Below are 20,935 nucleotides of genomic sequence, written 5' to 3'. Positions count from 1 at the left end.
CTATCTTGATGCCATAAAGATACTTACTTCATAGTAGGCCGCTGGTATAAGTTGCCGGGAGTTGTGGCCAGTTACAGAACCGTTCATAATAGTAGCTGACTAAGATGAATAGTAAGCATTCTGTTATATTATATATAATAGTTATACTGTTATTTCTAATATATAGATAAACTATATTTGAGTATATAACTATTTGAGGCTTATTTCATAGCTATTTACTACTATAGAAAGCTTATTTATTTTCTTTTCTAAACTCTCAGGTAAGAGCTACTATATCTATTTCTTTATTACTTTAAGTAAATTCTCCATATTTCATTTACTGTTATTTTAATTATTCTTTACTATTATATCTTTCTCATATTTTTTTTCTTTATATCTTTCTTTTTTATATTTTTCTTCTCTTCAACTCTCTCTTGTTTAACTCTCTTCCGTCTAATTTTCTTCTATTCAATTCTTTCCTATTTAAGTCTCTTATATTCAAGTTTCTTCTATCCAAGTTTCTTCTGTTCAAGTCTCTATACATCCACTTAGATCCGCAAGAAGCTCACTAGTAAACATAGAAGAAGACGATTTCGAAGATATTATTAATTAATCAGGTGGTGAATGAAAGGCTTTTGTAGATGATACAAGGAACAGTACTAATAGTATAAATAGAATAGGAGCTAACCAGAAGAAGAGACCGCAAGAAGACCAGATGCACGAAATTTCCGCCGAAAGAATAGCCCGGGAAGGCAAGAAGGGACTAATAAAGTTGCTGAAACTCGACGGGGACTGAGAGTGGAAGGAATGGATACAATCTGAGTTCGTTAAACCCCACTGGCTTGAACTTTGGCAGTATTTGAGTAAGGCCGTGGATACCAAGCGCGGTGTCGGGGTTAGTATTCTATAACCATATCGACATGAAATATATATACATACCATATACTACCTCCTCCACAAAGAGGAAATTGCAACGCCTGTGACTCCATCATAGGTCCATATTCCTCCTATCATTCCATCCCAACAGTCACCACAACACTCGTGGAAGAACCAACACTAGAGAAGAGAAGGGAAGGGAAAACATAACCATGAGTAGATGACACTCTTGTGCTTCGTCTACTTCCCAGAGAAGTTCCTTATCCCACGAAGATTGTATGAAACAATCTTCAAGAGATAAACTCCCCAAATACCTCGGTATTCCATTATGATACTAAGAAATGCAATGGATAATATCAAGCATTCCCGTGTCTCATTTAAAGCCGACAACCAAGAGAAATACAAGCCAAGAGCCCAACAGGCATCCAGTCGCTACTAAGATTGAGAAAGACTGTGCCACAGAAGGGGACTACGAGGCATACAAGGCTGATCTCGCTGTCAAAGCGCTTTGCAATGTTGATAGTGCTTCATGTATAGAGCTTTCACCAAATTCGGTTCGGCAGTACATGCTCTTAGTATGTATAACTACCACCCTATCGGATAAAGCGATCGTTGTTCTGCTGAACAAATGAGAAGAAAGACACTGTCAGATGCTTAAGCTCGCTTGAAGATCCCGCGATATCGTGGGCCCTGGAGATGGTGCATAAACACTTTGTGTTGTGTCTTGTTTATTGGACGAAGCATGCGCCAATTGCAAAACCCGGTCTGGGTTTCGATGATCAGTATAGTGAGTGCTCGCCTTTCGGCTTAGGGTTAGCCGCTAATTTGTGCATATTAGGGTTTTAGAGGAAACTTCCGTCGCCGTAATAATAACTACAGTCAAGACTTATTGTATATCCAAGGACTCGGTTTTATAGTATAGATTAAGCTATCTTCTTTGTCCTTTGCTTGGTTTCGTATTTTCGCCTTTCCATTTCTTTATATCTATGAAAATGTTCGCATAATACGGTTTGGAAGGATCAGGCATATTTAATCCAGAAAAAGAGCTCGCTCTCTAATTCTTATTACTCCAGAGCTACTAGATAGCTCAAAGTCACGTGAAGATACATTTCTCAATGCTTTATTATATAGCTTAGAAGGGTCTGGAACCGCTCCAGCCCGGGCAGGTACTATAACTGTATCCATGGGCATACAGATGATATCCCTTCTCACCTCCATGTTTCTATCATATTATCACATGGACCATTGACACACTACCAGTATAAGTAGTGCAGCGTAGATTACTCTGCTCATTATCTTACTTAGCCTATTAGTAGACGCCCTTGGTTCTCTGACTAGATCATGCGAAGGACTACTCTTATCAAAACATCTATGAATTGGCGAGTTATGGGACACAGCGCCAAGACATTAATCCCGAGGTCGTTGACCAGCACCTTCTAGCTGACCTACAATACGCGTGCCAGTATCGGGCACATCATCTGCAGCAGAGCCAAGGTTGTAATCTTGAATTCGAAATTCTTGCTTTTCTCAAGCAGCATTTCCTTCACTGGCTGGAGATTCTCGCACTAATGGGCAGAATATTCGAGGCAGTAGAAATGAATAACACACTACAGTTCAGGACCTGGGTAAGTTTACGGCTTATTGAAAAGGAAGCACAGACTAAATTATATCACAGGGAAGTATTGGACATGAGCTCTCTGACCTCCTTTAAAACGCAAGAAGATTCACTCTCCAGAATTTCTATACGGCTGGAATCGCCCCACTCCAACTATACTACGCGGGACTTGCGTTTGCACCCGAAAAGAGTATTATAAGGCAGTCTTTCTATAACCAGATATCAAAGCGAGCGCAAGTCCTACCAGTTGATAAGACATGGAGCCCAAATCTACAGACATTGGAAGGCCATTCTGATTGGGTTTGGTCAGTGGCCTTCTCGCAGGACGGTCACATTCTGGCCTCAGGCTCGTACGATAGTACTATCAAGCTCTGGGATACAGCCACCGGCACCGAGCTGCAGACGCTGACTGGCCTTTCTGATTCGGTTAGTTCAAATGGTGTGCCAAGTCAGGCAATAACTGAGTAATCCCCTCCAAGTAGGATGGTTTCACTCAAGTACGAATCAAGGTTGTGAATGAACTGGCAAATTTTAAGCAGTAAAGTATGAACCCGAAGACTAAATACATGCGTGGTAATGGCTGTCCCCGTATATCTAGCCCCCGTATGTATTCCCGTTTACCCCCGAGGGTAGTATATATTACTATCATCGGGCTTGTGGAATTTGGTATTTGACCTATCCGGCTGTTGAACACATTCACAGGCTTAGCCTTGATTTAATAGATAACTCATGGAGTATTCATACAAGACTTATCAGAAACGGTAAGGCTGTGAAAGTTTAGCACCATGAAATTCGTCTTTCCATCGATCGAAGGTAGACATACGGAGTGATAAATCATCAGCCTAAACGATGACCGCAGTTGGAGCAATAAACGTGCCCGTCTACTACATCTTTTTCACACTTAGGGCACGTTATGCGGACCCTGACACTTGGCGACACTGGGGCAATAGTAGTCTCTCCCAGAGATTCAAATTCCAAGGAAGGCGTCATTTTTTGAGATTGGTGAATTTCAGATAGTTCTGAGCCGGACAAGCTTTGGTATGAAAATCTTGACTGTTGTGCTATTGTATCTCTAGACGGGCTTGTATGAGAGCGAACAGAATGTGCAATTTATATGTGCTCTTGTTCGTCCAGAATGCGGGGGAGGAGGGGGCATGAACCAAATTTTTGCATTAGGCCCGTCCTTGTCAATCCTAGTAGTTCAACCGCAATCAACATGTGTAGCACCATCCCTGCAATCAACATATGTGCACTGTCCCCGGTCAACCCGGGTATTTCAGCTGCATTCATCACTCCTCCTGGGAATCTGAGACTATATGTACCAATAGCATCTCTATCATACTTAGTAAAAGAGGTAGCCTTCTCCTGGTGCATTGCACTGCCCCAAGACCGTCTGTGCTCGCCCGATGAGGCATTTTTACTATTGATCCGGATCATCGATACCCGCTATCTTACCTCCTCGGGGGGGCCTCGTCTACTTCGAGCCCGCAGTGCACTCTCTCTTGTGCTCCGAATCATTGGACTGGTCGTTGCCGCCAGGGCTAGGTTTTTCATCATCAGACCTGGTCAACTCGTCGATCCTTGGAGGAACGTATCATGAGTGGCCCCTGGTGTCCGGCCCCAGGGGTCTGACGCCGGCCTTGCGAATTGGTCATATAGCGGTCAGCCAGTCAGAAGTTAGACTTTCGCACAGTCAGCGAGCAGGATTGGAATTTAGCGGAGGAGACAGAAATGCCAAGAGTACCCTAATCTAAGACTGACATAGCCCAGAAAACCACACTCAATGAACCTTGTCCACACATCCACTCCTTATCCCTGCACAGATATTGATTAATGATATCTTCTGATAACACTATTTGTCTATATATTTTATTCGTAATATATATTTCGTGGTCATTAATACCCTTATTAGATTCACGAATACCTGATTTCAGGTCAGGAATATCATGTGAGTAGATACGAAAAGTGCAGCTGCCTGCGTGTTCTAAGTATTCACACGGATGGAAACATTGACAAGGAACCGGCCGTTTTCAATGAACCATGTGCGACGAAGGTCATTATTTCTGGAGCACAGTCTCCGAGGCATCCCTTGCGGTTTGACAGTTGAGGAGGTGGGTCATTTAAATCTATGTGTGAAACTGGGCACAGCCTCTATCTCCCTGCATCGAGTGAGATACCCGGTTTGATCAGTGTTATAGATACGATCGCTCATCCTCCCACTTAGTTTGCTGCGAGTTGTGCTGTAATATTGGAGATGAAACGATTCCAGGGCGACTATTGGGGATCGTGTTGCGATACTGGGAGGATGAAGAGACTTTTCGACGGAGTTGGTCTGTTTACCCTGCTGAAGATTATCCTTATAGGAGGGGGTCGTTTATCACTAAAGGAGATGAATTGGCAACTTGAGTCATTGGGAAGTTATATCGAGCATGTAGTATATTATTTTTGATCTGCTTTAGTGATCTATTTAGATACTTTGTTCCACATATAGGAGAACATTGTGAGATACCCCGGCTCCTGTTTGAGCCTATACTTTTTCACCTTCTCGACGAAGCTATACTCGCCGTAACGTAGGTATTTATTCCCAGAAATTACCCAGGAAGCTTGATGCTAAACGAATGTATGGTAAGGAGCTGAATAACCGTCAACGCCGTATCACGCCACCCGTCCAAATCTATATGTCAAATCATGCAATATTCATTATTCGTTTCAAGTCATGAAGTGAAAGAGGTTTCACCAAGTAGTCGTCAATGCCTGCTGCAAAGGCCTGCTGTTGCATCTCACTCGAGGCGACACCGGTAACCGCCATGATGGCTGCTCGTGGGAGCGAATGTTGTTCTTCGTACTCGCGGATCTTACTCGAGGAGACGATTCCGTCCATAATCGGCATTGAGATGTCTGCACAATTAGTCACTGATGCTGAGCAATGAAAGAAGCAATGCACCTACCCATGAGGATGTAGTCAAAAGGCTTTGTAGAGCTTTTGTACTTTTCTAATGCAGCAAGGCCGTTGGATGCTGTTTCGTAACTGCAGCCGATTTTTCGAAGGAAGGTAGCGAGAATCTAGACATGTTAGTGCTTATTGTAGACATGCGAGGGATTGTGCGTACCTTAAGGTTGATATCATTGTCATCCACAATCAAGACGTAGAGATTCTTGCCGATAGATTCTCGAGGAGGCGAAGGGGCAAAATCGGACACATTCTCTCTAACCACAGGCGGTGATTCCGTGCCCTTGGCCATAGCAAACGCATCAGACAAGCTCCGGCCTCGGAGCGGGACACCGGAAAGGGGACCTAGAATGGGGCTTTCCGCATACGATATCCCTCCGTCGGAGTCTGTGATCCGCTGTAATGCCTGCAAGATCTTGCGAGGTCCAATCCTATTCAACATTAGTAGATAGCTTCCGGAGACATCCAATACACATACGGCTGAGGAACATAGAAGACATCAGCCCCTTTGATGGCGAATTCCCCTGGGAGAGTGACACCTTGTTCGCCAATGACAACAATAGCCTTGAATTTCACATCGATGAGCCCCCTCTCCGAAATGGCTTTCAATGTGGATTCCTCAATGACGGCAATATCGCCGGAGGCCTTGTCTAACTGATCGGCGAAAGACACCATCCACCCGGGCTGGCTAAGTAACACATTGCTGAGTGCGCCTCTTAACGAAAGCTTACGCTTCGCTTCCGTGCTCAAAAGACCACTGGGGGCTTCTTTGAGATCTGCATATGCATTGAGGCCCACCAACGACACACGGGTCATTTTCCGCGTTCCCGGGGCACCACAATCCATTGAAGAGGTGTCTTCCACGAACTCCACGGGAATGTGGACATCCACTTGCGTCCCAGCCCCTACATCACTCTTCACCTCCACCTCGCCTCCAAGGTACGTCACCAGCTGTTTCACCACACTCAGTCCCAATCCAACACCCTCTGTCAAGATGCTTTCCTGCGCAAATGGCTTGAAAAGGTGGTGTTCGAGGAAGTCTGGTGAGATCCCACAGCCAGTATCCGTGATTGACAGGTAGGCTAGAGTCTTCTTCGTGTAGCCAGACCTTTCCACCTTCTTCGCCAAGGAAACTTCAATGAAGCCGGATGTCGTGAACTTGAATGCGTTTCCTAGGATATTCATGATGATCCGCCTCCATGCACCCGAAAGTGACTGCAGATGCCATGAGCCCAAGTCTTCAATGCGGACGATCACCGACAAATCATCGGCTTTCGATTGTGGTGCACCAGCAGGCCTATTACCAACGGTAGATCCACTTGGTAGGTAGCGACTGGCCACCTTCGCAGCCTTGATGAGCGATCGGTGGCCTGCGTACAAGGCATCAGTAACGTCCTCCACAATTTCGTCCAAGTCAAACTCTGTCAGTAAGTTATCCATCCCTTCACCATTTGCTCCGCCTCTTTTGCGCAAATGAGTCAGATTATTGATTTTCGTAAATTCAAGACTGCGGAGAATTAGTCAACATCATACAGCAGAAAGAGGCGAGCTTACAGGTGATTCATCGTGTCCAATAGTGTGAGACCACAGGTTTCTACCATGGCGACCATGTCTTGTTGGGCGGTGTCCAGAGACGTGGTCTGCAAAAGCTCTGTGCTGGCAAGCATACCATGCAATGGGGAACGTAGCTCATGACTGACCGACGCCAGCAGGTCTGACTTTGACTTCTCTGCAGCCGTCCACTCTATCTGGCAGAACCCAGAAACAATGGTATCACCGAAGGACCTGAGAAAGAGCAGATCATCCTTGCCGAGCTGTCGCTGGTCATCACAGGTCCAAATGAGTGTTCCTGCAAGCCAGCGTGATTTGTTCCAGTTCCACAACGGAAGAAAGATCATAGATTTGGCCTCCGGGAAATTGTGGGCCAATCGGGTGGTGATAGAGTGCCGCAAAGGGATCTCACCCTGGTTGCTTTGTACACTTTGTCGGCGTTGATGCAAAGAACTCAAGGCTGGCCAGCCAGAAGCCAGATGTGGGTGAAGTATTTCGCCTTGAGGAAAAGCAGTGAACATGTCATGGAGCAGACCTTCCGTCAAAGGAATTCTAAACATGCTAACGCTGTTTCCCAGGGCACGCTCAGATGAGGCTACCCCAAGAGGCTCACACTGCTTTTCAGACCAGCCACCATAAGACGATACACTAGGTGAGCGGAGAGATAATCCAGAGTCACTTTCTTTGTCCCACTCTCCAACACTAGCGGTCGATTCACTGTGTCATGGTTAGCTACATTTGCAATACTTGCTGATGGAAATATCATTATACTTGCCCTCGAGTGTTGCTGCGTGATGCATCGACAAAGAGAACGCCATCTAGATCCATACATTCCTGCAGTAGCCCACTTGCGCGAGAAAAGAGCATCGAGGCTTTTTCAGAGATAGGAGTGCCTTCTGGCACCATTACGAGGTTGCTCGTTTCATCAGAGCTTTTCCTCACATGCCGCTGATGGATCCCATTTGGTACTGAATTATTACTTCCAAAAGCTGGAATCTGGAAGAAAGGGGATTCAGGGGGAGGCTGTGGTGGCGGATGCCTGGTGGAAGATGGTGAGACCTCGCGAATATCGGTTGCTGACACGGAGAGGCGGTCGATCTCTGGGACATCCGATGAACGAGGTGAATGTGGCACTTCCGATGAACGGGGCGATACAAGACTGGCCGCAGCCGTACTTTTCCTTCGGCTCTTCCATCCATCGTTCTCAGTTGGCGACTGTCCCTTGACGAACTTCATAAGTCCACCTAATAAACGGTCGTTTTGGCGATAGTGCCGTACTGCCCCGAGATTTTCAAGGTGACTTGCAACAGCCTTGGCAACATCTTGCAGTTCAGCCAGTTCACTAGCACCAAAATGGTGGCAAGGCTTGTTGTTCACTACGCAATATGTCCCAATTACCTCTCCACAGGATGTGGTCAATGGAACCTCCGCGTAGAGCCTGGGGCGGATTCGTTCCACGAAAGGATGAGACTCCAGAGTTGCTTCCATTCTAACATCACGAATGATGGTACTAATGCCATCACTGGTGATATTCGAAGAACGGGTGTCCTGTATTGCATTCTTTCCCAGACCGAGAGTGCTCATACCTATCGTAATACCGTCCACAGATGTCTTGTTCCCGCAGCGTGAGCCGGACGGCGCAGCTTCAGCGATTATATACGTCTCTGAGTTATCGACCAGCGAAACAAAGGCGAGAGTGCACCCTAGACGGTAGGTCCCCAGTTGTGCAAGAGCCACCAACGTGGGGTCTGAGGCTGGGCTAGCCATCGTGGAGTGGTTATGTCCATTGACGACCGAGCCCGGGGACACCTTGTGCAGCAACCCGTTGGCTTGATCCGGAGCCTGGGAGCTGTAAAATCTGTTACCATCATTGAACAGTAAGCAGTGCTTCTTTAATACACGGCAGCGAATGCAGATGGGCACGGATGCTTAGCGTGAAGTCGTACCTGAGAAGTTCGGGGGTCATCCGGGGCAGCCGCAGGGGATTGAGAGCTGCCGAACCCACAGCGTTTGTGTGATCGTCTAGGACATTGCAAGTCGCCGCGGAGGTTTGTCCAGGGCCAGATGGTACGATTAACGGAAAGAACAAGCACCAGATATATTCTCAGATCCCTAGTCACGGCAAAGTTAGTCGGCAAGGCTTTAAGGTTTGTGATCCGGGCGCCACCGGATTTGCAACAGATATTTTCAAAGAGAATGCTAGAGCTGACGAGAGCCGGCCAAGTGGTATGAATGCAGGTCTAGGCCACGGGCTTGATGTGAACGATTCTCTTAGTGCACCTAAGCGATGGGCGACCCCGCCGGCTGATGGCCCCGACCCCGGATAAGGGGATCATCGCAAGGCTCTGCATGACCGGCCCTGCCGAATCCCGGGTACGACCGTGGCGTGTTCCATGGTTCGGTCATCTTCGCTTGCCGTACAGACATCGGCCGAATAGCTTCAAAGACGGCCGTTGTCGGCTCCGACAGTTCGCCTCGCTTAAGTATAGGAAAGACAGCGAGAGATGCCGACCCGCTCATGGTGAGAACGAGAAGATTCGACTGAAAAAGCCATCTAAACGATTCGGAATGGCTGCATTGCCGATAATCGTGAGAAGGAGGAAAGTGGGATGAAGGCAAAGGTGAACGGGTCATTGATGTAACCCAACTCTATAGACTCGCGCGTGACGCACCGCGATTCGTCCGGAGTTACTTTTCCCGGCGCCGCTTTCAGGTCGTGTTCGCCTGAGGCATCAGACATCAAGCGTGTGCCCTGGCGAGCCCTTGCCCTCGTCAGAGACCTGATTGGGCTTATAGTAGTACCTCACAGTGTGTTATTTGTTTCGACAGGAAGAACAGGTTTTCGGTAGTCTTCCTACTACTGCCAGTACTATCTTGCGGATGATCCGTTCATCACTCCTCCCGTTTACGATTAGGTGGTGATCTACAGGAAGAGTAAGCAGGATGTGGCCGGAAGCTTAAAGGAGGGGGGCACATCCCCCTCCTTCGGCGATCTGTCCATTCAATTATCAGTCTAAGCTGTGTCAAATGCTATTACTCATTAGACAAGCTGCACGCGTAGAAATTAAGATAAGGTGGAAGATGCGACGAGTATGTACGACTCCAGCCCAGGAAGCTACTGCAGGGACCCTCCGAGACCCACAAAGGGAAAGGATCGGCTGCTATTACTCATCGACTTGGAGCATGATTCATTCAGTCACGTGGTGGTCGTTGTCATGTTCATCCAGAGTCATTCTAATGGTCTAGATCTTCTCTCCCACGCCGAACGATTCTGGGACTGCCAGGCCGTAAGACCTGCAAGAGCTTGAACTACTCTTCCACAATCATCGGGGAGTGTCTCACAGTTATACGTATCAGGATAGCTTAAGGCTGTGGAATTCTGCTCGTTATTTTGACGGCTCATACATGGGGTATCACTGTTCAAGGCTCGAATTCGGGATCGCGCCCTACAAGGGGCACATGCCAACAGCCAGTCAGATCTAGGTTCGTGTGCTTACTCTGTCCTTGTGAAGATCGACGGCCCAAGTCCAAGTTCTAGGCCCACCTGCCGATGCATGGCTGGCGGTGTAACCTCGCGGACAATGATTGATTAGTCTGGCCCAGCCAGACGCCGTCTAATCGTACAAATGTACTTGACGCCCAATTGTCCTCCTATCAAAGCCTTGTAATATGTTGGGGGAGTGTCGTGCAAGACCAAGACAAATGTAACCTAACCACTAGAACAGCGGAGGGTCCAAAGTTGGGTTGATAGAAAAAAAGGCCTCAAGGTCCATTGTTGAGAAATCAAAGTCCCACCCCATGTCCGACTGAGTGAAATCAAGCAGGTCTTCTCCACTACCCAAGCTACCGCTTGGCATGCGTAGGCCATCCTGCAAGGAGTTTCCTTGAAAGTCAGATAGCATTGAAAGGCCTCCCGCAGCCAGGTCCGATTGAAGAGGGTCAGGAATGGGACCTTGGGGCTGGTGCGAGACGTTACTGGGGTACCGTCGCACAGCACTAGCATTTTGGTCGATGTTATAGGAATCCCCTTTCAGCATTGTATCTGGCGACCATTCATACGATGGGTTAAGTTTTCTCAGGACGGTTTGAATGGCAGACATGGAGCTGGAGATTGGTTCGCCATATCGCATCGATGAAAGTCCTTGCAAGGCGGCATGTATCCAAGGAAGGTGAGTTGATGCCAAATTTTCTCCATGCATCAGATCATAAATTAGAGCGAAGCTAGAGCTGCCCAGAAAGTATCCGTGATAGCGAAGTTCCTGGGACGTCATCAGCACCAGGCCTGATCCAGCAGAATGGACTGCGTCTAGACTTACCCGAACCAGTTCGTTATATATGGAAGCCTCATATAAATGATGGATGGTCCTGCAAGCGGCACTAAGGGCCTGGTTACAGGCTTCATTGAGCCATGTGGGGATTTCTGTTGGTCCCTTTGCCGTGCTGTGCCCTGGCCGTTGCGAGGACATCTTCATATCGTGCTGCCACCGACCTCGAAAGATCAAAAATGGCTGAAATGTCAATAGAATGGTATGATAATAGACTGAACAGTCAGCTTACATCTCAGATACCAAATAATCTGGGAACATACGAGTTATTAGGATAGTCTGTCGTACGCCCAAACTCCCCTGCTGAACCGGTTTATCAAGCCCAAACCCTAGTGCATGTTGCATTTTCGAGTCGTAACATCGCATGTCATCGGATATTGATTTAGCAATCTTCCACATTTGCAGTAATGATTCATGCCGTCGGCCATACATCTCATCGGCTGATCGGGAGAAGATTTTTGATAGATGGACGAGCACCTGCAAGAATGGGTCCTTTGGTAGTGCGATTCCAATGTCCTTTGCGGATAGGGACCTCGGTCGTCCAAGATGAAAACATGTCCAGCTGTTCAAAGAATCAGTGTATATCAAAAATACTAGCTCATTGGGTGACCAACACTTCGTAGAAGTACAATGACCAGAATGTACATCGTCGTTCCTCAACACTATCAGCAGCATCGTTACTCTCGGCGGGAGCTTCTTTGTGCAGACCGGCAGAGATGGCCTTTCGGGCAGCCGCGCCCATTAGGAGAAATGCGGAGTTAGGCCTTCCTTGCTCGTTCTGGAAATGGGCGTGCTGGCCAAAAGGTCAGTGTTGTGTTGTCTAATTCCTGAAAAGGCTTTTACTTATCATGAAGAGCGACAATTGTACAGTCTGGAGGTTGACTACATCGTCAAGAGAAGAAATAGACGCCTTTACGCGCTCGTATAGTATATCTCCCCAGCTGTGGTGTTGTGTTCCTAGCGAACCGGTGGCTAGCCCCAGCAACAGTAGTGATCGCGCCCATTTATCTGAGCGCGAATCTGGTGTTAGACGATACAACTGATCGAGCTGTTGATAGAAGGCTTCCTTAGGCCAAAACGGCACGAGGTGATACAGAGTTGCCAAAAAGCGTTCAAGAAAAATTTTGGCTAAGTCGTAGGGCAGAAATAGCACATTCGCATCGGGTCCATTTAGGGCCTTGTTCGAATCATGCGACTCAGCCTGGGTTCCGAAGAAAATCCGACGGAAGCTAAACATGTCCAAGCCAGCTCCGGCTTCTTCGACCTCGCCTTGTAGCTCCTCCGTCTCCGCAGTTTGGTTGCCGGAAATCAAGCCCCTATAGATTTCGTGCATGAGCGCAAAGTGAGAAGTCGAGCCATAGTATAGCTGGACTTTACACGATGGCGATGCCATATGTGTGGCTGAAACGCTGTTGTTGAAGGTCAAGCTGACGGAGGCATTTCTCCGTCGGGCTGGCTGCATCACCCCAGGAGACTGCTGACGTGCGCCGTACTCGGCCCGCGTAGCCCCATTCGAGGGATATTCATCATTCGCGGGAGCATCTGTATATTGGTGTTTCTTCTTGCGCTGCCGAATGACTTCGCGATAAATACACGGGGTATGGCGCAGTTGGCAGGTTTTGCACGGATTGACACCGTTGCATTTGATCTTCCTCTTCCTGCACTCTTGGCATGCCTTGGGAATCCGCCAGCCTGAAGGCTGTGCTGGGGATATGGCGTCCGCCATTTGAAGCAGGACAGTAAACTAGGGTAACAGCGGACCCGTAATACTCATCAATCCCACTGCAAAGTCGTGTTGCTGCTCGGGTTTAATTTTCCTGATGGTTGCTGCGTCATGGACTGCTGCAGCCACCGAGCGGTCGGATTTATCGCACGTGAGTTTATCCGTTATTCCGAACCCCATCTGGTTTAGTCCCTTTTCGCATTTTGGCACCTGACTCTGGCAGTTTATCCTAAAATCAATAGTCAACTTGATTCTTTGAAGTAATAATTGATCCATACTGAAGAAGCAATGCTATAGTTGTTGTTGAGCTGTCTATACTGAGTATAGGGAACTCGTAATGGTTTTGTAACTACTGCTAGCCGAAAATATATAGTAGTATATTTTGCCTAGTCCCCACAGATTACAGTGCTAGCTGCCCTGAAATACTAATGATTGAACTGTCTTCACCATCACCACCACTTTTCAGGATACTAATGGTGAGTTGCTTCCTTCTTTAAATTCAACGACTACTATTGTGTTGAAAGCTCGTTCAAGCTGGTACGTAATAGAACACCACTAATCACATTGGGACACCTGCGAACCATCCTCGGTGGAGTATAAGCGTTGCTTATAATGGCTAGGATTGTTACTCAAGCTTCCATCACATAGAAAGGCCCTGTGATACAACAGAAGTACACGGTGACTTTTACAATGAGTCGGGAGATGACTTGGGGGGAAAGAGCCAAGATATGCTGTCGGTGATACGACAAACTCCCGAGCGGAGTATAGCTAGGACCGCCGGCGAATTGGAACCCAGCCGAAGGCATCTCGTTTTACAGTCTCTTATTCGAGAAAGAGATCGCCTATGACAGATTTCATGCAAGTAAGTACAGTCGCTAATTTCGGCTACTGAGCGGAAATTGATGAGACAAACAGATGTCAACGGAGCCCTCTCGCGTCTCGCAATTATTCCGATCACGAATCTGGAAAATACAAACTTTCAAAACCCATGCATCGAGGCTGAATTTAAATTGTCTCAGAGTAGAAAATGTGCTCATATCACCAACTGCATTTTGGTTTTATGGGCTGGTTGACCTTACGTTAAAGACGACGTCCCAGGACTTAAGTCGGGAAGCCAGGCTCACATGGCCCGAACTGCTCGAGGAGCTGGCCGTGCACGCATTACAAGACACAGACAGGTTCAACCCTGAGAAAAGATGATGGGAGGTATACTGAGATAGGCCGACTCCTGGCACCCTTGTATTTACATGATTTTGCTGTATCCATATATTACACCTTTCTCATGTATTTCTGCTTGCCTACAGAAACTCGTTAATTGTTTCCCAGATTACTCTTGGGAGATATGGAGATTCCGAATATCAGCCAAGATCTGGAAACATCTACATTATCTTAATAACTTCAAATCGTATTCGTAAGATATTAGCAATCAATCGTGATGCACGAAGACAGCAGCAAAAACATCAAATAGTATACCTAAAAGCCTTATCCTCAACATCTGTATGATCCGAATCAACCGAAACGCCCATACGACCACCACCATCACCCCTATCAACCATATACTCAATATAACCCTCGCTTGCTTTGAGATCACGCCGCCTGTTCAACCCCTTCACCATAAACACATAACCAATAAAAGTAAGGATCAAGCACGCCATGGCTGCAATACTCAAAATACACCCCTTCGTATACCGAGGGGCATCATCCTCCGTCCAAGCCTGAGGACTAACAATGCATCCAACGCAATATGCAACGAAGAAAGCAGTTGACACGATACTTTTCTTCGTATTACCCTTCACGTTACTAGCGATAATGCTGGCCGCGCTACTTATCAACGAGGAGCTGCATCCTCCAAGCCAGGTCGCCACCACTATTCCCCAGTCTGCACCGCCGGAATATGGAAGCGTCATGAGCAATATTGAACCCAGGAGAGGTACGATGGAGAGACCAATGGCGGTGTATACTCGTGCTCCAGGCAGAATGCGGGGGATGATGGCGCCGATCCAGACGGTGATGAAGTTGAATGCTCCGGCTGGTGTTCCGACGAGCATTGTTTTGTATGTTGAGTAGCCGAAGCCATGTATGACGGTGGAGCTGTACTTTTGGGTGGGAAGAGAGTAGGTTAATACCTTGAACATTCAAATAAGCGGAGGCTGGCATACCTTCATTATGGGGGTCGTGAGAGTGATACAGATACCCATCAGACAATAGATCCATGTCATTGGTGACAAGAGTGCCTCCTTGAGTTGAGCTTTGTTGAATACTGCATGGTCCCGAGTAGCGCGATCGACTGCCATGCGCTGAGTTGCCACTTCTCGTTCCCGTGGACTCAGAAACCAAGCAGTAGTCGTATCTCGGGGCATCAAGAAAATGAAGAGCAGACCAGTCGCGGAGGTCAAACCTCCGCAAATCAAGAAAGGAGAGCGCCACGGGGCGAGTGACATGTTTCCCTTGCCAATACCATACATCATGAGGGCGCCTATAATATTCGCTATACCGTTCATTGATACCCATGTAGCGACGCGTATCGGATGTTCCTGGCGTTTGTACCAATTACTCGTAATTATAATGAAGGCTGGGGAGACAGTCCCTAGTAGGATACTTAGCCTTGGAAGCGGATGGTCTATGAAGTAAGTCTTGCCTTCGGAGAACCCCAAGAAGAAGCGCACCGCTGCCAGGCCCGCAAAGTTGTGAACAGCAGCCAGACACATATTTACCCCACCCCATAAGACGATAGTTACCCCGGACATAAATAGTGATAGGAAATCTGGAGAGCATGATCCCAGCTGGGTATTCTGAACAAAGCTGGCCCAGATAAAATAACGATACTGCCCATGAATACTCCTGACCAGTTAGCTTGAGATCATCTCGCAGCCCGAATATTGCGGCCTGGTTGATTGTCTGCTTGTCGAGGTCTAAACAATCGGTTAGAAAGAAACTGACGTGAAAGCATGGACTATCCGCTGACATTGGAAGAAGTATACAAGCACCATCAGAGGAAGGATAACACAGTCAAGTTTCCGAACAACCTTTTTCTCAATTTCGTGGTCTATGTTGTAGAAGTGTGTATCATGTACAGCTTCAAGCTGACGCAAGTCACTGTCAATCTTCTCATTATCTGCCTCCTCCTGGCCGAGGTTTGAATGATCAGGAGCCATGTTGCAGTACTAGACAAGGCCGAGGATCAGAATTATATGGAGAGGAGTATAAGGTGAATACCAAAGCGCCCCCAAAATTCTAGCAAGGGGCATTTATATAATATGCTCAACATATTCCCAGCGAGCAACAGCGCTACGTCGGTTCTTCCCCACGGGATACCCCAGATTGAGGGGAACAACGGAGCTAGATTCTCCGCATATCCAGCAAGTAACCGAGAGGGCCTTTTGATTGAACAGACTGAGGTTATTTCTTCAGGTAGCGAGAGATAAGCTTTGGCAGGAAAGCATTTAAAAAAGCCTATATCGGTAAGATGTCAAAATCCCGATTGAGTGCATGGCCAAGCAGGATAGTGGCTCGGCACTTGGGGTTTGTGGAACACATATTTCCATGCAGTTAGAGGAAAGGGTATCTATAAGATCGAGAAAGCTCTAACGAAAGAAAGATTCAATACAAGACTAGGCTTATGGGATAATATATGTTTTCTGCCATCCCTTGCCAATGATGGAGCAGTATGCTGTTCTCAGTACGACACGCTTGGTAAAAGCCTTTCAGCTTCTCACATACCAGGCAATTCAGACAGCGGTATTGGATCATCATTGGATAATCCGGGCTCGCCAAAAATCTAAGAGAGCAAGAAAAATGATGTACTATACAAAATGCTTAACTGGCATCTTGAGCGAGGGGCTGAAAGCGTGGGCCAATATAGAACGAGGTTTATTTCCTGCTTAGAATTCTGCTCTTTCAATTGGTATAACGAAGTGCAGAGCAAGTCTATTGGCTAGATTGAAGAGAATGGAGTCATTCAAGCTAGAGGTAGGAATAAGGTCTCCCTATTGAGCTTTTATAAAGGAATGTCGAAGATATCGAGAAACTGAAAGGAAAATAGAGAATTCATATCTCGGGATTGTCTGAATAGGAACATCTCGGGGCGAGGCACGAAGGTGACATTCCTGAGCACCCATAGTTTGCTTCAACTTCTTTAAGATTTGCTTCGCATGAAGTAGACGCGGTCCTTTTTGAGCTCCCCACTGAGAGGCCAGTGACTTGCACTTGTCAACAAGAGCTTGGTCATACGGAAACTGGCGATTCTCGAGCAAGAGATCCAAGGCTTCCAAATAATACTTTTCGATAGCACACTCAAGCGGCTTGAGCTGTTGTATGCCCATGTCAGGCGCCCAGGTTTCATCACCCCAGCCCCTCAGTTCATCGCGGGCTAACAAGGCTCGGATAACATCCAGACGGTTAAGGCTTACAGCCATACCGAGCTCATGTATAGCAGTAACTCTAGGGTTGATTTCAGATACTCCAGCCTGCAAATGAATTCCTTTGTTGAGAAGGTAACTGCATTACGGGGACGTGACTTAACACATCCATAACCGTAAGCCGTGCGTTTGAAACCGATCGTGTACATATTCAAAAGATTTGGTTTGGCACTCAGAGGGATATTCGAGAATGTCAGTAGTATTTGCAAACTCCGCAGCAATATGGAGAGCCGTGCGACCCTTTCGACTTAAGTTCATGGGCTGTTCAAGGTCTATCAAACCTAATAGATGAACAAAGTATGCAGCAAGAAGATGCCATAGGCTATAATAAATCACAGCTGCTGTAGTAGCTCGCGCTGGTTATGTGAAGTGAATAGCGCGGAATAATGTATACCCTTCATCCGTCGTGATAGCCTTCACGCTAGACATAACACCATAAGTATGAGAGCACGTTGTCGATCCGGATGTAGTTCAATGTGTGTTATTTGTTTCTGTGTAGAATTTCTCTTCGTAGCGTTCTTTCTCTCTGGCGATGCCACCGTCCAGATTACCATGCCCTGTGACATGGGAAAAGTGAATGTCACCGTGCAGGTTACCATCCCCTTTGACATGGGAAGTAGTGAAACTTCGCCTTTTACTCCCATAACGCTTGAACATACTGCTTAGGTTTCTCAAGACAGCAATTCAAGTCGATCAAGCTCGAAGAACTAGTGGAAACACCATGGAGGAAGCCAGAGGCAGTGCCCGTGTGTCTGTTAGTATTGGTATAATCCAGTCAGTTAAAGCCTGATTCTAACCTCACGATATCCAGACAATGGAAAACGAACCTTCACAACCGCTAGGGTATCCAAAAGCCATTAGTTATATAATTATGGCACCCGGTCTGGAGGACCTTGCTTTCGTCCCAAACTTCGGAGAGATCGCGTATCATGCGAAGGGAACATATTTATCTATGGGAGGGACTGCGATCCTAGAACGTTTGCCATCTGGAAATGTGGCTAAGACACCGCTGTCGAACCCATATTCCCAGCGCCTGAATGAGCGCCACAGGCAAAGTATGCGTGTCGAGGCTCATGTTTATGAGTGTCTCAATGGCCATCCGCGCATACCAAAGCTGATTGATTGGGACCCAGTCGCCTGTTGCTTGACACTTGAGTATTTCGAAAACGGGAGCCTTGGCGATTTCGTAGGAAGAAATGACCAATCAATAGACGATTGCATGAGGAGCAAATGGGCAAGACAGGCGGCCGAAGGTATCCAGCTGCTTCACCATCACAATGTCATCCATAGTGATATATCGCCTAACAACTTCCTCCTCGACTCGAACCTGGACTTGAAAATCTCGGATTTCGCTGGCTCCTCTGTTTGCGGTTCACCAGGTTCTGCTCTTCCCGGCATAAGCTATCGTGATCCAAGTATTGAGTTTTATGTTCTTCGATGCTCGGACGACATTTTCAGCCTGGGCTCGGTGATATATTTTATTATGACCGGCAAACACCCTTGTTAGGACCTGCCTATTGCTGCTGTGAAGGATCTCTTTCGGCGTTTCCAGTTCCCTGAGGTCAGTCATATCTATTGTGAAAGTATGATAAGACAGTGCTGGCTGCTGGAAGTGGATGCCATTAATGTGTACGAATACTTCAGGAGGTTTGGATGATCGAACGGTTTCTGTATTTCCAGTTTCACAGCCAAATATATGACGTTCATCTTTTTCCATTCTCAGTAGCCATCCTCACCGCACGTCACGGCGGTGCTCGAAGCTAACAATAAGAGCGATAGTCACTGTGGATCGTATATAACATATCCCTCATCTCGGCGTGGAGGGGTTCTGTCGCAAGTGGCTGTCCCGACCGAGAGAGACGTTTATCCTGCTTTTTGCAGACGCGTTAAATACGCGCATATTTCGGACACCATTATACCATTCTTTAACGACTGATTGTAGTGCAAGATGGAATCAACCCAATATCATATAGGCAGAATGAGAAGGTTTGCACATTTGGCCTAGTACTGATAAGTCAAACGTAAGAAGCATTAGTATTTAGCTCTTGATAAGTTCAGAAACAGCTAATCAAGTCCCAATGACAGCGTTAGTTATATATAAAATGTGCTTTTTCTGTATATGTTGTTGAGTGGAATGTCTTCTAATGGACGTCAGATATCAGTTTTAGCCAAGGGAGAAGAGATGTAGACGCCCCTGAGTGAATTCAAGAGACCTGAATCACTACAGTATCTGGTTCCGCGATGTATCCGAGTGAAGCTTTCAGAAAGTCATGTGAATGAACCCGTTAACCGTATTTGGTTTCCTCGATATGTGCAATTCAATTTAGAGCAAACTTTAACAATAATTCTGGTTTTATTGGAGAGTCGTTGGGATGACTTCTAATTTCTGATTACATGTAACATCATTGTCGCACCGGTTGCCCTGACTAGCCAGCGATTTATTGGCTTGGTAGAATTTCCAGAAAACAGTCTGTTCTGTAAAAGCATATGCTATGCTAGGAGAATATTGGGGTTGAACATGTCCCATCCGCCTACCATGGCTATTGGTGTAAACCGAAGCCGTAGAGCTATCCTCCAGTGAGAATCGATTTACAATTCAACTCTTGGGCTTAGAGTTCGGGGTACTCTAACGCGTGGTGACCCAGAAAGTTAATTTTGATGGAAGTGAAGAGTAATGAAGTCATCCGTCAGATGACACCTTCACTGACAATTTTCTCATATATACGGCTAGAAATTAGAAAGTGTTGAATACTAGAAGTTATCTAACTCCCCCTTTTATTCGGAATTTGTCGTTTCATTATGTTCCCAAACCTACAGAGCTTGTCCGAAGAGGACGAATATAAGGATAACCCGGCACCTTCCGGCCGGCGGCGGTCGTCTGTGGTTCCACCTAGCCTGCAGTTCCTCGTCGATCAGGACTCACAGCAAGCTAGTAATGAGCCAGCCGAGTGGGAAAAGTCATGGGATCAAACGTACGTTTTATATATTGCTGGATGGTGAGCTAGTTGATCTTCTAACCCCACTAGGACTGGCAACCCGGAGCTTTGTGATTTCTTGGATCGAGTCTCCTCTAGAGATCCAACCGATCCGGACCGACAGGGTGGGGACAGAATGCGAAGGGGTTCCTGAGATAAAGGACATCTCAGACCGCCAGCTCAGGGACTTAACGGATCATATAGTTAATCTTGTTGGATTGTGCATGGAATTACCCCCTTTTTTTTACTGGAATAACCGGAATCCCACGGGTTCTCATTCACCATGTCATTACAATTATGCTCCATTATAGTAGGGTTGTAGCTGAGTATTGGTAAGTTTGCTGCGTGAGGAATGCTGCATCGTCGAGTGTCTTGTGAAATATCTTGTTGCTAGGAGAAGGGCTGAGTGGTGGACAATGCGCCTGAGCTCGGAATACCCGAGGATCCCTCGAGACATTTTGTGTAGAGACGTTTGTGGGTCGAACCGGAGGAATATGGCATGTTCCAACAATGATGGCATCAC

At 46.9% G+C, this 20,935-nt stretch overlaps 10 protein-coding genes across 10 annotated transcripts; 6 read left to right on the top strand and 4 right to left on the bottom strand.

The window, feature by feature from the left end:
• Positions 1-1,196: 1,196 nt before the first annotated feature.
• On the top strand, positions 1,197-3,032 carry An18g01880 (uncharacterized protein; the record flags this gene model as incomplete). Its single annotated transcript, XM_059745619.1, has 6 exons — positions 1,197-1,430; positions 1,492-1,642; positions 1,929-2,021; positions 2,194-2,480; positions 2,591-2,909; positions 3,010-3,032. 6 exons carry the CDS (start codon positions 1,197-1,199, stop codon positions 3,030-3,032), a joined length of 1,107 nt encoding a protein of 368 aa, XP_059605007.1.
• Positions 3,033-3,510: 478 nt separating this feature from the next.
• An18g01870 (hypothetical protein) lies at positions 3,511-4,876 on the top strand (the record flags this gene model as incomplete). The annotated part of the gene is made up of 5 exons (XM_059745618.1): positions 3,511-3,536; positions 3,647-4,015; positions 4,095-4,210; positions 4,582-4,650; positions 4,740-4,876. 5 exons carry the CDS (start codon positions 3,511-3,513, stop codon positions 4,874-4,876), a joined length of 717 nt encoding a protein of 238 aa, XP_059605006.1.
• A 280-nt stretch (positions 4,877-5,156) lies between these two features.
• On the bottom strand, positions 5,157-8,738 carry An18g01860 (uncharacterized protein; the record flags this gene model as incomplete). The annotated part of the gene is made up of 7 exons (XM_059745617.1): positions 5,157-5,368; positions 5,419-5,533; positions 5,581-5,851; positions 5,899-6,927; positions 6,975-7,688; positions 7,719-7,758; positions 7,802-8,738. 7 exons carry the CDS (start codon positions 8,736-8,738, stop codon positions 5,157-5,159), a joined length of 3,318 nt encoding a protein of 1,105 aa, XP_059605005.1.
• A 12-nt stretch (positions 8,739-8,750) lies between these two features.
• On the top strand, positions 8,751-9,298 carry An18g01850 (uncharacterized protein; the record flags this gene model as incomplete). Its single annotated transcript, XM_059745616.1, has 2 exons — positions 8,751-8,848; positions 8,998-9,298. 2 exons carry the CDS (start codon positions 8,751-8,753, stop codon positions 9,296-9,298), a joined length of 399 nt encoding a protein of 132 aa, XP_059605004.1.
• A 1,389-nt stretch (positions 9,299-10,687) lies between these two features.
• Positions 10,688-13,022, bottom strand: An18g01840 (uncharacterized protein; the record flags this gene model as incomplete). Its single annotated transcript, XM_059745615.1, has 5 exons — positions 10,688-11,230; positions 11,288-11,511; positions 11,560-11,858; positions 11,926-12,089; positions 12,165-13,022. The coding sequence occupies 5 exons, from the start codon at positions 13,020-13,022 to the stop codon at positions 10,688-10,690; spliced, it is 2,088 nt and encodes a 695-aa protein (XP_059605003.1).
• Positions 13,023-14,479: 1,457 nt separating this feature from the next.
• An18g01830 (uncharacterized protein) lies at positions 14,480-16,174 on the bottom strand (the record flags this gene model as incomplete). Its single annotated transcript, XM_059745614.1, has 4 exons — positions 14,480-15,145; positions 15,179-15,639; positions 15,686-15,931; positions 15,985-16,174. The coding sequence occupies 4 exons, from the start codon at positions 16,172-16,174 to the stop codon at positions 14,480-14,482; spliced, it is 1,563 nt and encodes a 520-aa protein (XP_059605002.1).
• Positions 16,175-16,276: 102 nt separating this feature from the next.
• An18g01820 (hypothetical protein) lies at positions 16,277-16,904 on the top strand (the record flags this gene model as incomplete). Its single annotated transcript, XM_059745613.1, has 3 exons — positions 16,277-16,417; positions 16,521-16,580; positions 16,686-16,904. 3 exons carry the CDS (start codon positions 16,277-16,279, stop codon positions 16,902-16,904), a joined length of 420 nt encoding a protein of 139 aa, XP_059605001.1.
• A 101-nt stretch (positions 16,905-17,005) lies between these two features.
• An18g01810 (hypothetical protein) lies at positions 17,006-17,695 on the bottom strand (the record flags this gene model as incomplete). The annotated part of the gene is made up of 2 exons (XM_059745612.1): positions 17,006-17,485; positions 17,585-17,695. The coding sequence occupies 2 exons, from the start codon at positions 17,693-17,695 to the stop codon at positions 17,006-17,008; spliced, it is 591 nt and encodes a 196-aa protein (XP_059605000.1).
• Positions 17,696-17,989: 294 nt separating this feature from the next.
• An18g01800 (uncharacterized protein) lies at positions 17,990-18,944 on the top strand (the record flags this gene model as incomplete). Its single annotated transcript, XM_059745610.1, has 3 exons — positions 17,990-18,053; positions 18,104-18,183; positions 18,249-18,944. 3 exons carry the CDS (start codon positions 17,990-17,992, stop codon positions 18,942-18,944), a joined length of 840 nt encoding a protein of 279 aa, XP_059604999.1.
• A 1,292-nt stretch (positions 18,945-20,236) lies between these two features.
• An18g01790 (uncharacterized protein) lies at positions 20,237-20,566 on the top strand (the record flags this gene model as incomplete). Its single annotated transcript, XM_001398601.1, has 2 exons — positions 20,237-20,409; positions 20,464-20,566. The coding sequence occupies 2 exons, from the start codon at positions 20,237-20,239 to the stop codon at positions 20,564-20,566; spliced, it is 276 nt and encodes a 91-aa protein (XP_001398638.1).
• Positions 20,567-20,935: the final 369 nt, after the last annotated feature.

This window comes from Aspergillus niger (genome assembly GCF_000002855.4).
Source record: "Aspergillus niger supercontig An18".
NCBI classification, from domain to species: Eukaryota; Fungi; Ascomycota; class Eurotiomycetes; order Eurotiales; family Aspergillaceae; genus Aspergillus; species Aspergillus niger.
Note: the sequence above shows the minus strand (reverse complement) of the source record. Positions and strands in the feature narration are given on the sequence as shown.